General features: G+C 43.3%; 1 protein-coding gene across 3 annotated transcripts in view; it reads right to left on the bottom strand.

Moving 5' to 3' along the window:
• Positions 1–14,591, bottom strand: part of dync2i1 (dynein 2 intermediate chain 1) — a 92,446-nt gene extending 77,855 nt beyond the window's left edge. For all 3 annotated transcript variants that reach the window (XM_033044600.1, XM_033044605.1, XM_033044613.1), the window contains exons 1-4: positions 14,468–14,591; positions 8,897–8,950; positions 7,344–7,854; positions 6,365–6,444 (exon numbers count right to left, since the gene is read on the bottom strand). In XM_033044600.1, coding sequence (XP_032900491.1) covers positions 6,365–6,444; positions 7,344–7,854; positions 8,897–8,950; positions 14,468–14,482 — 660 coding nt within the window. In that variant the 5' untranslated portion in view covers positions 14,483–14,591. The remainder of the gene's footprint in view (positions 1–6,364; positions 6,445–7,343; positions 7,855–8,896; positions 8,951–14,467) is intronic.
• Between the last annotated feature and the right edge of the window lie 1,026 nt (positions 14,592–15,617).

Here is a 15,617-nt window from a genome sequence, read left to right as displayed (position 1 = left end):
TATAATGATCAGGTTGATGTGAAACAAATAAATTCTATCCAATAAAAATAAAGCTGATTATTATTGTCAGACAAATGCAATCCACGACTCCTGTCTTCACAAGCAAAGTCAGAATGACGGTTAGTGAAGAATTCAAACATTTGCTGAGCGTTCAAGATGCTGTGCGCGCGCCTCCTGCACCAAAGGGGGGGGGGGGGGGGGGTGGTGCGTTTGTCGTCACACACAACGATGAGGCGGGAGAGGGGGAGGGGTGGTGCGTTTGTCGTCACACACAAAGATGAGGAGGGAGAGGGGGAAGAGTGTGGAGGGAGGGGTGGTGTTGGATCGGAGGTGGAGAGGGGTGTGGGGGTCTAAGCTATTGCAGTAAAGTAAACAGTGTCACTAATGCCAGCGTGTTGTAGAGTAATTAGTCGTTAAGAAATAAGCTCGGTCCTTCCTGTGAAAACCTACCGGTACTCGCGGTAAAGTGAAGAAGCGGTCTCAATTAATAAGCGGCCGATTGGCGATCGTGGAGGCGAGGATCATATCTGTGGCCGGGCAGGGGGGGGGGGGGGGGGGGGGGGTGGTCGTCAGTATTTTTAGTTTGCTCGTTTTCGGACCATGATAACGGGAGAAAAAGGGAGTGAAATTGATTGCTATTTGCCGCGAGTTCGTAAGTTACGCGATCGGAGCATTTTGTCCCTGCATGTTTTCGCATGAAGCTCCGAGATTATCTGTTATAGACTAATAACTGTACAACAGGCTGGCATTAGTGACAATGTTCAATTCACCGCGTTATAGTTCAGGCCCTCAATTTCATGAATGAACGTCTGAGTAAGTGAGTGAGTGAGTGAATGAATAAGGAATGAATGAATGAATGAATGAATCTATTAACGTTATAAAGGGTGCAATTAGATTAATTAAAGTCCATACAGTTTGATGTTCATAAATTCCGGCCTTTAGTCTTTCCTTTCAGGTAGGTGATTCATGGGTTCATTTGTGTTCCAGCACATCAGCATGGACCTTGTTCTCTTGCATTTTTATCCACTTCGCAGCACTTTCTTCTGTCTTTTTTAATGTTTTTTGCACTAAATACAATGAAGCTGCTGCAAGTTTCCATTACATTTATTCCACAGAACAACACATTTGAATCTCCAGTAAAACAGGCATCTGTGAAGCCCTCTCAGCCATTTTGTGTGCTGGCCTGAAACAAAGCGCGTGATTGGCCAACTGGCAGACAACTCAATGTCAAACGTGCATTGATTGGAATATTAAAATCTCGACATATTGTTCGTTCTTCTCTAATTTAATTAAGTTGTGCATGTGTTGTTCATATCGAGTTTTAGGGGTTTGAAACACGTTAATATTTTTACACAATATGTGAACATATCATGTTGTTTTGAAAGCTCCTCGGCTCACAGGCTATTCTCTGTACGGTAACTATGGCAACGATGTCTTTGAGCATCGGGGCTTGTGTGGGTGATAAGCCAGTTTAGTTTTGAAGTATTGGGGGGGGGGGGGGGTATGTTATCCATTAAAAACGTGCGCTTAAACACGACGGAATGAAATGAGAAGCGCATACTTAGAAAGAAAAGCGAAATCTCTGACGAAGTGGAAAAGACGTGGGCGGTCCTGCGGCCCCCAATAGCCCCCAATGGGGGGGGGGGGGGGGCCTCACACACACTAACCACCCCCACACACAGAGTTGGAAAAGTGCATAAAGACCGTTCCCTACCTGTAGCCCCCAGGGGAGATTTGGTCGTTGAAGTCTGGTCCCTGCCGTCTTAAAATAGTGTATCTTGAAGTCGTCGAAGTCGGGTCCGTCTCGGCAACGCGTGGGGGGGGTGGTGGGGGGGTTTGCGGTGCGGCATCACACACACGAAGCTTCGACACACACAGAGCCTTAAAAGTGTAAATGCCCGACATCTTTTCCGTTTTTCTCTAATTTAATTAAGATGTGCAGGTGGTGTTCTTATCGAGGTTCAGGGGTGAAAATATTTTCACACACACAATATGGGAACATCTCATGTTGTTTTGAAGGCTCCTCGGCCCTCATCTGACTCTCTGTACTGTCACTATGGCAACGATGTCTATGAGCACTGGGCATTGTGACATCACACGATGGAACGTTCACCATTGGCTGGGGCTCCTGTTTTGGCATATGTAAATGGCTCCATTCCGATTGGGCATCTGTGAGCATTGGGCATTGTGACATCACACGATGGAATGTTCAGCAGGGGCTGGTGCTGGCGAGGCTTGTGTTGGTGAGAAGCCAGTTTAGTTTTGAGATTTTTGGGGGGGGGGGGGGGGGGGGGGTGGGTAAGGTTTTGATTTAAAACGTGCGCTTAAACACGACGGAATGGAATGAGAAGCGCATACTTAGAAAGAAAAGCGAAATCTCTTCCGAAGTCGAAAAGACGCGGGCGGTACTGCGTCCGGTTTCGGAGTTGCGGAGAATCACAGGGAGCGCGCCAGCAAAGGGAGTGGGCCAGGGTGCCGGACGGACGGAGTTCCGTTTTGGAATCTGGGGCGAGAGTTTTATATATTATATGATATATGATATGATAGATCATTTGATAGTTTGTGATATACATGTCATAGGTTTGTAATATATGTGAATGACTTGAAGGTAGACACAAAATGCTGGAGTAACTCAGCGGGACAGGCAGCATTTCTGGAGAGAAGGAATGGGAATATGTGAATGACTTGATGGTTTGTAAAACAGGTGAATGACCCAATAATTTGCAATATATGTGAATGACCTGACGAATTGTAATATACACAAATGACTTAGATATTGTCGTGGGAGGCATGTTCAGTTAGTTTGCAGAAGGCACGAAGATTGGCAGAGTTGTTGATAGTGTGGAAGGTAGATTTAGGTTGCAGAGAGATATCAATATATTTGGTGAGATAGCCTGATTAATGGATGATGGAGTTTAATCCAAACAAATGTGAGGTGATGCAGTTTGGGGACATATGAGGCTAGAACCATGAATGATCCTGAAGGAGGTGGAGATTTAGGTTGATAAATCCTGAGAGCATCGCCCGGTGTATCTTCAAATATTTTGGGAATCAAGGGAGGGGATTGATGGGATCTCTATATTTTAGTCTGACGTAGGGTTCTGACCCGAAACGTCACCTATTCCTTTTCTCCAGAGATGCTGCCTGACCTACTGAGTTACTCCAGGATTTGTGTCTACCTATGGTTAGGAAGGTATACAGGATAATGGAGATATTAAATTGTCTAATATTGACTAGGATTGCAAAAGTTCTAAGGGTTCCGATGGGGCAGAATTTGTGAAGTGTATCCAGGAAAGTTTTCGAAGTAATATGTAGATGGCATATGAGAAGGGTCTATGCCCGACCTCCTTTTAGAAAATGAGGCTGAGCAAGTGGTTGATGTTTGGGGCCAGTGATCTTAATTCTGTTAATTTCGAGACAGTCATGGAAAAGGATAGGATTGGTCCTCGTTGAAGTCTGAAATTTGGGGAAAGATAAATTTCATTATATCAGACAGAAACTCCTAAAAGTTGATTAGGAGAGGCTACCTGCAGGTAAATGGATGTCTGGCAAGTGGGAGGCATTTAAAAATGAGATTGGAAGAGTTGAGGCTAGCACGTTTATATTGGAATGAAGGGAAGCCTGACAACATTATGGAAGCTTAGTTGACCAGGGACACTGAGGATCTGGTCAAGAAAAAAGAGTAGGTCTATAGGGGCAGCAGGATCAAATGAATCCCTTGAGGAATATAAGAAATGGAGGAGTATGCAAGAACGGAATTAGGAGGGTGAAGTCTTGCAATGTCCCTGGCACATAATATATTTAAAAATCCTAAAAGATTACATTTGTATAAAAATAAAAAGGTTCCTAGGGAGAGTAGGTCCCCTTATGAGTCAGTAAGGTCAGGATTGAACACGGATCTCTGGCACTGTGGGTTGTATCTGTACCAATTGCGCCATTGTGCTACCTTCTTTCAAGGCATACAGCAGGGTGACCTCGAGAGTATGAGATTCGAACTGGTTGTACTGTACTGGATGTACAATTTGCTGAGAAATTAAATGTCTGTTCGAAATAAGAATTCAAAAACTTGCATTTACAAGTCGGTTCCCTTACGAGTCAATCTATATGCGAAGGAATGGGAAGGGGTGAGGTCTTTCATGAATACTTATGGTCTGTATTTACTGTGGGGAAGAACATGAAAGTGAGTGAGTTCAGTAAGTTCCTGGAGCATGTCAACACGATGAAGAAGGAGGAGATGGGAGATCTCGAAACGCATTTAGATGGATAAATTCCAAGAGCTTCGCCAGGTGTATCTCAAATGTTATCGGAATCAAAGGAGGAGATTTATAGGATCCTGGTAGAGATGTGTTAGCCACAAGTGAGTTACAGAGAATCGTTAATCTTGTGCCTTTATTTAAAAAGGGTTGCAGGGATAAGCCAGGAAGCACAGTCGGGCAAGCCTTACATCAGTAGTGGAAAAGTTATTGAAACTCTGTTGAAGGAAAACTCGTGGTTCCGGACAGAACATTACCTATTTGCATTGGTACACAAAATTGCTGGAGGAACTCAGCGGGTGCAGCAGCATCTATGGAGCGAAGGAAATAGGCGACGTTTCGGGCCGAAACCCTTCTTCAGACCCGAAACGTCGCCTATTTCCTTCGCTCCATAGATGCTGCTGCACCCGCTGAGTTCCTCCAGCAATTTTGTGTACCTTCGATATTCCAGCATCTGCAGTTCCCTTTTGAACACCTATTTGCATTGGATGGGTCATCACATTCTGGACTTGTGTGACTGCGTACGGAATGTACTAGCAATCAGATCCAGGCAGATATGACCTGCTATTCTTCCCTTATTTTAGCATTGCGTCCATAACATTTTACTAAGCTGAGGAACCAGTCACACATTGCATCTGACCCTTCAGTTTTACATTTGATGCATCTATCAGGGCACAGTTTGTTTCAACAAGATCACTAACCATTAAAAAGCTAAGAAAATCCGTATGAATTTTTCTTTAGATTTCAAAGAAATTTAACAATAACTATAATTTCAATTAATTTATCTTAGTATCCTAATGTGGCTAACATTTTTTTATTCCTTTAAATGTATCTTCATTGTCTCAATGTCACTGATCATCAGAAACATTTAAAGGCAGTGGAAAAAGCCTTTGTGCAGCACAAGCAATTTGAAGGCCTTCAAGAGGCCTTACTGCACAAGGCCTCAATGACACAACAGCTACAAAAGGCAAGAGCAATAACAGTGAACTTGTACAAGGGGGACATGGCACACAAGTCCAACTGAAGACAAGGTAGCTCACACAAGGTAGCACCTATCTTATCTTCACCACCAAGGCTTTATCATTTTTTTCCCTCTAACATGATAACTTTAGCAAGGGTTGAAAATAAGATGGCGGCGCTGGCTTAACAGCTGCAGTCCGTCTGTTTTTTTTTTCTTTCTTTTTGGTCCTTGTCATGTTTTAGTTAATTTTGTTTTATTAAGTTGTGTATGTGTGTGGGTGGGGTGGGAGAAACATGCTTTGGTCTCTTCCTTTGGGGGATGCAACTTTTTCTTCGGTCGTATTCCCCGTCCCCGTCTCCGTCTGCGCCGAGGCCTAATGGCGGAGCTGGCGGCATTGGAGCTGTAGCAGCGGCAGCAGCGGCGGAGACCCGACTCGGCCCCGAAGCTGTGGCGGCGGCGGCAGCAGCAGCGGCAGCGGAGACCCGACTCGGCCCTGGAGCTGTGGCGGCAGCAGCGGCAGCAGCAGCGGTAGCGGAGACCCGACTCGGCCCCGAAGCTGTGGCGGAGGTAGCGGCAGCGGAGACCCGACTCGGCCCTGGAGCTGTGGCGGCAGCAGCGGTAGCGGAGACCCGACTCGGCCCCGAAGCTGTGGCGGAGGTAGCGGCAGCGGAGACCCGACTCGGCCTCGGAGCTGTGGCGGAGGTAGCGGCAGCGGAGACCCGACTCGGCCTCGGAGCTGTGGCGGAGGCAGCGGCAGCGGAGACCCGACTCGGCCTCGGAGCTGTGGCGGCTGCAGCGACCACCCGTGGAGTTTGAACCGTCGCCTCGGCGCAGAGGGAGAACAAAGAGGGAAGAGACAGAGACTTTAAGATTTTGCCTTCCACCACAGTGAGGAGGTGTTTGGTGAACTCACTGTGGTGGATGTTAAATTTGTGTTGATTGTGTGTTTTTGTCATTTTTTTAATTATATGTATGACTGCAGGGAAACAACATTTCGTTCAGACCGAAAGGTCTGAATGACAATAAACGAATCTAATCTAATCTAAAAAATAATCTGGTTATCAAGGAATGGCTAATACTCCTCGGAGAGAATAACAGAACAAAGTTAAAAATAAATTATTAAAAAATGAGACAAAAAGCACATGCTCACTTCAGTGTTTTTCCCTTCCTTTTCTTTTCGTTCACGGTGTTTTCTTTCCTTTTCTTCATCTTTCGACAATTCCAAACTCCCTGAAACACAAATGGACACTATAATTCCAACTTTTTCATGCAACTGAACAGTATTATTTTAGTTAATACATTAAATAGGGGATAGAGTTACCTCAACACTGAAGTAACAATGCCTCAAGATGCAAATGGCACTAAAAAATCCTGAGAGTGAGATAGCATAGACTAAAATCATATGGCATATAACAGCTATCACGAAAAATAAGCACAGTAATTTTTTTTAAGCTCATTTGATCAGGAGATTTAACTAAATTTTACATCGTTAAGCACAATATCCATTTATGGTAGTGAAATCAGGGAGGGGTATGCTCAAGGACAGAAAGTCTTGGAAAACTCAGCAGGTCAAGTTGCATCTCTGGTGAACATGGATAGGTGACATTTCGGATCGACACCTTTCTTCAGATATGCTGATAGGAGGGAGATAGACCAGCTATGATTGAATGCTGGAGTAGACTTGATGGGCCTCATTCTACTCTTATCACATGACCATCAGGCTAATATTGAGAAGATAGTCTTTCCAGATTATTGTTCAAAAAGGAACTGCAGATGCTAGAAAATCGAAGGTAGACAAAAACGCTGGAGAAACTCAGCGGGTGAGGCAGCATCTATGGAGCAAAGGAAATAGGCGACGTTTTGGGTCGAGACCCTTTTTCAGACTTTTTCCAGATTATTGATCACTTGGATTGGTTTAGCACAGTGATGGAAGATACAACTCTGTCACGAACTGAAATAACGCAGCAATGGGCAACCTGAGGATCCTTCCAGCCAAACTACCTGAGAAAATCAGAATGATCTCCATCAATAGTTGGTTGAACCAAAAGTGAGGCAGGATATTATCATGTTGGAACAAGGTGAAAAATGCAGATTGTTTTTTAAATGAAAAGTATTAAACATGCATCTACCTTTCTCCTTCTTCTGCCGATGGCTCAGTCGCTGGTCACCAATCCCATCAATTTCTTTCCCAAATTCTCGGTGTTTTTCTTGTTCTTTTCTCCTATCTCTTTCTTTATCTCTGTGCTTCTCAGATTCATGTCCCCGCTTTGCAGAACTCTCTAGGTTAAAATCACATCCAACTTCATCACGAACTTTGTGGCCTGACTCTTTGTCTCTATCCCTGACTTTCCGTTTCTCACTTTCTTTTTCTTTTTTCTTTCCTCGGTCTTTATCTCTTTCTTCATTCTTAACTTTTTTGTGCACTTTTTCATGTTCCAGGTCTTTATTACGGTCTCCATCACTCTCCTTTGCTTTGCTTCTCACTTTGTCATTATCTCGATCTCTTTGTCTATCACTATCCCTTTGTCTATCTCGGTCCCGTTGCCTATGTAAACGCTCTTCAGACTCTTCCTCCTCCTTATGTTTTTTCTTTGCTTTGCTCTTTTTCTCACTGTCATCTGGATGATCTCCATGGGCAGCCTGAAGAAAAGCGAGAAATGAAAAATGGGAGTTGTTGATGAAAAGGGTGTTTGTAAAGCCCCGCAGAATGTTGTTCAAAAATAGACTGTAGTATAGTTTAGTTTAGTTTAGTTTAGAGAGACAACTTGGAAACAGGCCCTTCAGTACACCAAATCCACACCAACCATCGATTTCCCAACCATCGATCTCCCGTTTTGTCATCCCATTTTTGAATCCCTAAACATTAGGGGAAAGTCAGAGAGGCCAATTAACCTACAACCCCACACATCTTCGGGATTTGGGAGGAAACCGGAGCATCTGGAGGAACCCATGGGTCACAGGGAGAATGTGCAAACGCCATACAGACGGCACCCAAGGTCAGGATTGAACGCGGGTCTCTGGCACTGTGAGTAGTAGCTGTACCAGCTGCGCCATTGTGCCGCCATATTTAAAGGCAGACAGCGGGATGACCACGAGAACACGAGATTCAAACTGGCTGTACTGTATTGGATGCACAATTTACTGAGAAATTAAATATCTGCTAGAAATAAGAATTTTAAAACTTGCATTTATATAACATCTTCCACGTTCCATTCAAAATATCCCAAAGTTCTTTACAAGAATTCAGAAACTTTTGAAGTGTAGTCGGTATTGTAGTAGAGGAAAATTACTGGTTTATATGCATGCAACGGGCTTCCACTGAACGCAGTGTGAGATTTATAGACCAGATCTTGCTGATGACCCACAGTCATTCAGTAGAGATGTGCTGGCTAACTACACTGTATTGGTCACAGCAATTCTAATTTACACACATTCTTACTGTAAGGCAGAAGTTAGGAAATTGCTGGAAGTTAAATGCCAAAGCACTTGAACTCTCACTGTGGCAGTCGAGCTCAATTCTACTGAGTTGATGCGCCATTCGTATCTAGTGTTGAGCCAGGAGACGCAATATATATGTATATCTATTTGTTTGGATTGCCTTGTGAAACTGGCTAAAGTACAGTAAGTTATGCTATTGTTACTAGACTTTTTTTCACTTTATATTGAAAATAAAAGTAATTACTTTAATATGCTTGAGCAATTCCTCTGTTTTCCAGGTATCTTCTTTGGTTTTCCCCTAAAATGAAAATAAAATTGAACATGTTTAAGTAACGAGATAATAAAACATTCAAGATTCCAAAAACATAAAACTAAAAACTGACCAAATTAATTTTATTATTTACACAAACTCCCACTGTATACGCATATGTATTGTTAAGGCATTTCTCTATTCAATTTTACATTATATCTAGATATTTCTTGAAAATTACTTCACTTAACTTATGTCTGTTGAGTGTTACTGATATTTGAATGCAGAACAGACCAATTTGAAAATCAGATCAAAATCTATAGTAAGCAGCGGGCAAGGCAGGGTCTATGGAGGGAATGGACAGACAATGTTTTGGGTCAGCACCTTTCTTCAGATCATCAACTCAGAGATTTGTTTTTTGCCACATTCTTCAAATATTCTCTCAAATTAGAGAATGGATGGCACTCCAGGCAACTCACAGTAAATAGATGTTTTATTATTTTTGCTAAGGCAACACAACCAAACGTTGTATAGACTTAGCAGGGGAACAAACCACCAGAATGGATTTGGCAATCATTATGTTTTGCTCTGCATGTGGTAATTACTACAAAAATATCACTCTGCTTTTGGTTAATGTTTAATGCAACAATTCAGTCTTAGTTGTGACAAATCATTCCTTGCCACATACCAAAACTCACCTTGGTGTACACTAAACTTCCCTCGCTCTGCAAGACTGTTTTATTTTTAATCCCTTTTTTTTAAACTGGAATCTTTTAAAATCCAATTGGTAGTTTTCCTAAACAATGAAGCAAGCAAAAGAAAGTGGAAAATTGCTCCCATCTAACCAAGATAATTAAAGAAGCTCCAGAAATTATGCTTATTGTGGCTATTATGAAGCGGAACTTCATATTCTGCTTGGGCAGCTTTTAGAATATAGTACAGGTCCTTCAGCCCACAATGCCTGTGCTGAACATGATGTTTTTTTTCGATCATCGACGATCCAGAGGAGATACACGTGACAACCTGGAGTTGTGATTTGGCAGGCCTATTCTTTTCCTTTGTGGGTTACAATGAACCCATTGAATATGTTCCATTGCTATAACCAGCTACTTCCAGATAACTATGATTTCTCAGTCCAGTAAAGTTGACCTGCCGCTAATTTAGAAATGTTATTTTTGTCCATTTCTGCAAACATGCTAAATCTAAAAGAATTATGGTCACTGGCACTTATTCCAACAACCCACCTGCATTCCCAATTTCTAATGAAAGTAATTACTTGTGTAGTTAATTCTATATTATTCCAGCATTGCCAGTATTTCATTTCGGACACCAGCATCCACATCTGGAACATTATCAACCTTATGGAAAAGATGTTGTTAACCTGAAAAGAGTGCAGAGACGATTTAGGAGGATGTTGCCAGGACTTGAGGACCAGAGCAGCATGGAGAGGTTTGGCAGACTAGGACTTTATTTCTTGGAGTGCAGGAGGATGAGGGGTGATCTTATAGAGGTGTACAAGGTAATGAGAGGAAGAGATATGGTAGATGCACAGAGTCGTTTTATCCAGAGTATGGAAATCAAGAACCAAAGGCCATAAACCTATGGTGAGACGGGAAGGATTTAATAGGAATCTGAGGAGCAACCTTTTCACACAAAGGGTGGCTGATGGGTATATGGAATGAGCTGCCATAGGCAGGTACTATAACAACATTTAAAAGAGTTTGGACAGGAAAGGTTTAGAAGAATATCGGTTTAGTTTATTGTCACCGAGTTATAGTGAAAAGCTTTAGTTGCATGCTAACCAGTCAGCGGAAAGACAAAACATGTTTACAATCGAGCCATTCACAGTTACAGATACATGATAAGGAAATAACGTTTAATGCAAGATAATACCAGTAAAGTCCAATCAAAGATAGTCCATGGGTCACCAGTGAGGTAGATCGTAGTTCAGGACTGCTCTCTAGTTATGATAGGAAGGTTCACTTGCCTGATAACAGCTGGGCAACTGAATATGGCCTAAATAGGCAGGTGGGACACCTTGGTCGGTAATCTATACTTGAATGACACAAAGCTGGGTGGCAGTGTGAGCTGTGAGGAGGATGCTATGAGGCTGCAGGGTGACTTGAATAGGTTGGGTGAGTGGGTAGATGTAGTATAATGTGGTAAAATGTGAGGTTATCCACTTTGGTGGCAAGAACAAGAAGGCAGATTATTATCTGAATGGTGTAAGAAGAAACTGCAGATGCTGGTTTAACCCGAAGATAGGCACAAAAAGCTGGAGTAACTCAGTGGGACAAGCAGCATCTCTGGAGGGAAGGAATGGTGACATTTCAGGTCGAGACCCTTCTGAAAAAGAAGAGTCTCGACCTGAAATGTCACCCATTCCTTCTCTCCAGAGATGCTGCCTGTCCCGCTGAGATGCGCCAGCTTTTTGTGTCTATCTGAATGGTGACAGATTAGGAAAAGGGGAGGTGCAACAAGACCTGGGTGTCCTTGTACATCAGTCACTGAAAGTAAGCATGCAGGTACAGCAGGCAGTGAAGAAAGCAATTGGCATGTTGGCCTTCATAGCGAGAGGATTTGAGTATAGGAGCAAGGAGGTCCTATTGCAGTTGTACAAGGCCCTGGTGAGACCACACCTGGAGCATTGTGTGCAGTTTTGGTCTCCTAATTTGAGGAAGGACATTCTTACTATTGAGGGAGAGCAGCGTAGGTTCACCAGGTTAATTTCCAAGATGGCGGGACTGACATTTGATTAAAGAATGGATCAACTGGACTTATATTCACTGGAATTTAGAAGGATGAGAGGGCATCTTATAGAAACATATACAATTCTTAAGGGATTGGACTGGCTAGATGCAGGGAAAATTGTTCCCAATGTTGGAGGAGTCCAGAATCAGGAGTCACAGTTTAAGAATAAGGGGTATGCCTTTTAGGACTGAGAAGTGGAAAAAAACCTTTTCACCCAGAGAGTTGTGAATCTGTGGAATTCTTTGCCATGGAAGGCAGTGGAGGCCAATTCATTGCATTGTTTCAAGAGAGAGTTAGATTTAGCTCTAAGGGCTAAAGGAATCAAGGGGTATGAGGAAAAAGCAGGAACGGGGTACTGATTTTAGATGATCAGCCATGATCATATTGAATGGCGGTGCTAGCTCAAAGGGCCGAATGGCCTACTACTGCACCTATTTTCTATGTTTCTAAAGAGACTGGTCCTTGTGGGTGTTGACATTGCGAGACGCACTCACTCGACGGGGCTGTGCAATAACCAGGTTAGCTGGGAAGTGGTGTTAGGTAAATTGAATGGATTAAAGGCCGATAAATCCCCAGGGCCAGATAAGCTGCATCCCAGAGTACTGAAGCAAGTAGCCGCAGAAATAGTGGCTGCATTAGTGATAATTTTTCAAAACTCTTTAGATTCTGGAGTAGTTCCTGAGGAATGGAGGGTAGCTAATGTAACCCCACTTTTTAAAAAGGGAGGGAGAGAGAAAAAGGGGAATTACAGACCAGTTAGTCTAACATCGGTAGTGGGGAAAATGCTGGAGTCAGTTATTAAAGATGGGATAGCAGCACATTTGGAAAGTGGTGAATTCATTGGACAAAGTCAGCATGGATTTATGAAAGGTAAATCATGTCTGACGAATCTTATAGAATTTTTCGAGGATGTAACTAGTAGAGTGGATAAGGGAGAACCAGTGGATGTGTTATATCTGGACTTTCAGAAGGCTTTCGACAAGGTCCCACATAAGAGATTAGTATGCAAACTTAAAGCACACGGTATTGGGGGTTCAGTATTGATGTGGATAGAGACAGGAAGCAAAGAGTAGGAGTAAACAGGTCCTTTTCAGAATGGCAGGCAGTGACTAGTGGGGTACCGCAAGGCTCAGTGCTGGGACCCCAGCTATTTACAATATATATTAATGATCTGGATGAGGGAATTGAGTGCAACATCTCCAAGTTTGCGGATGACACGAAGCTGAGGGGCAGTGTTAGCTATGAGGAGGATGCTAGGAGGCTGCAAGGTGACTTGGATAGGTTGGGTGAGTGGGCAAATGTATGGCAGATGCAGTATAATGTGGATAAATGTGAGGTTATCCACTTTGGTGGCAAAAACAGGAAAGTAGACTATTATCTGAATGGTGGCCGATTAGGAAAAGGGGAGATGCAACGAGACCTGGGTGTCATGGTACACCAGTCATTGAAAGTAGGCATGCAGGTGCAGCAGGCAGTGAAGAAAGCGAATGGTATGTTAGCATTCATAGCAAAAGGATTTGAGTATAAGAGCATGGAGGTTCTACTGCAGTTGTACAGGGTCTTGGTGAGACCACACCTGGAGTATTGCGTACAGTTTTGGTCTCCTAATCTGAGGAAAGACATTCTTGCCATAGAGGGAATACAGAGAAGGTTCACCAGACTGATTCCTGGGATGGCAGGACTTTCATATGAAGAAAGACTGGATAGACTCGGCTTGTACACGCTAGAATGTAGAAGATTGAGGGGGGATCTTATAGAAACTTACAAAATTCTTAAGGGGTTGGACAGGCTAGATACAGGAAGATTATTCCCGATGTTGGGGAAGTCCAGAACAAGGGGACACAGTTTAAGGATAAGAGGGAAGTCTTTTAGGACCGAGATGAGAAAATCATTTTTTACACAGAGTGATGAATCTGTGGAACTCTCTGCCACAGAAGGTAGTTGAGGCCAGTTCATTGGCTATATTTAAGAGGGAGTTAAATGTGGCCCTTGTGGCTAAAGGGACCAGGGGGTATGGAGAGAAGGCAGGGATGGGATATTGATTTGGATGATCAGCCATGATCATATTGAATGGCAGTGCAGGCTCGAAGGGCTGAATGGCCTACTCCTGCACCTATTTTCTATGTTTCTGTAACTCATTATGTCGTTGGGTTCTTGGTTTCTTGGTCCTCCAAAATATTCCAAATGGAATTTAAACTGGAGGTGGTTAAGGGAGGGCTTAAGCCAGAAAGGGTTATTGGGAAGAAAAAGCTACTTTAAATTTAGTTGCATCTGGTTGGGTAACTATAGTAGGGTGGAGATTATCCATGCATTAATTGTGCGGGGGAAGAACGATTTGCTGTATACATCTGTCTTTGTAGCTGAGATCACAAATTGGATCGATTGGGTTGATCGAGACCAGTCTTGCAGAGAGAGAGAGAGAGAGGGAACGAGCCTGGCCTCATGATGGTTGCTGCCGGACATTTATTTAGGAAGGGAGATTAGAGTCAGATTCAGATGCAAGAAACGCCAGATGCTGGTTTATAAAAAGTCAGGCCGCCAGCCGAGGATCGCTCCGGTCTGCCTCCCGCCACAACCTCTTCCTCAATCCCGACCTTCGCTGCCACCGTTCAGATTGGCCAGCGGACTTTCCCACTTTCAGATCTGCCTCTTCTTACCTTGAAGATAGACACAAAATACTGGAGTAGCGCAGCGGGTCATGCAGCATCTCTGGAGAGAAAGAATGGGTGACGTTACGGATCGAGACTTCAGCATTTTGTGTCTATCTTCGGTGTAAACCAGCATCTGCAGTTCCTTCCCTCACGCTTCTCTTACCTTGCTCGGCTTCATGGTGCGAGCCGCGGCCCGCGTTACTAAGGCGCCAACGCGGCTCCCTGGTTACCGGGCGGCCGCCATCTTGGTGAGGTCGAGGATTTGCTCGGTTCAAAGGGCGCATGCGTCAGGCGAGGTGGCAACGATGGCAACCGCGCGAAGGGCGGCCGTAACCATGGCGACAGGTCAGGGCTGGGTCTGTTACCAGGCAACGGAGCATTCCTTCTCTCCCGCACCATGACGTGCGGAGGCCTGAGCATGCGCCCCTGCCAGGGATTTGCTGCCATGTCAAGCACCAGCTGCTTGTGGCGCTATCACCAAAACAATGTGCTTTTGATGCAAGTCACCCTCGCTACATGGACACTGTGGAGGTAATGTGCACAATTATAGTCATGTAGCACGAAATCAGACCTCTCGGCCCAACTTGTCCATGCCAACCACTATGTCCCATCAAAGTCAGTCCCATTTGGTAGCAATGTTACAACATTTTGAGATTTTAAAAATCAAGTCTGCAATTTATCCCATCAGATAAAGCACAAAAATAAGTTTAATTTGACACCTAATTCACTTTCATATCTTCAGTATTAAAAAAGTTATGGCCATTTTCATACTCGGAAATTAGCATCTTGTTCCCTATTGATTTTCCATTAACACAAAAGCTGTGATTGAGGACAGTGAAATGGCCATAACTTTCTTAAAAATTAAGAGAACTGAAAGAAATGTTCAGTTATTATAGATTGAAGCATTCTGAAACAAATATGAAACAATCTTACTTGGATGACCTGAAATTAAAGCATATAATTAGTTAGTTACCCAATTGTAGATTACTAGATCTAAACATCTATCCATTTCTTAAGAAAAGATTAACATTTTTAAATAGCCTAAGTGTCCAAATAACATTCACAAAGAATTCACAATAAAACATGATTTTTAATTCTCATTTACATTAATTTATAGGCCAAATGGAAGGAATTTAGTGTTCAATTGCTGTAAATTAATTGGCCATTTAAATCAGCTTTCGAGTGGGATCCTGTGGAACTCTGCGGAATGCACTGGTTTAGAACGTTCCCATTGCGGTGAATTTGTACCCCAAATGCCCAGAAAAATACTGCGGGATTTAATGTGGCTACTCGCAACATAAAACTTTGTATAA

This window comes from Amblyraja radiata, chromosome 2, assembly GCF_010909765.2.
Source record: "Amblyraja radiata isolate CabotCenter1 chromosome 2, sAmbRad1.1.pri, whole genome shotgun sequence".
NCBI lineage: Eukaryota > Metazoa > Chordata > Chondrichthyes > Rajiformes > Rajidae > Amblyraja > Amblyraja radiata.
The sequence above is the reverse complement of the archived record's forward strand: the minus strand, read 5'-3'. Positions and strand labels throughout refer to the sequence as shown.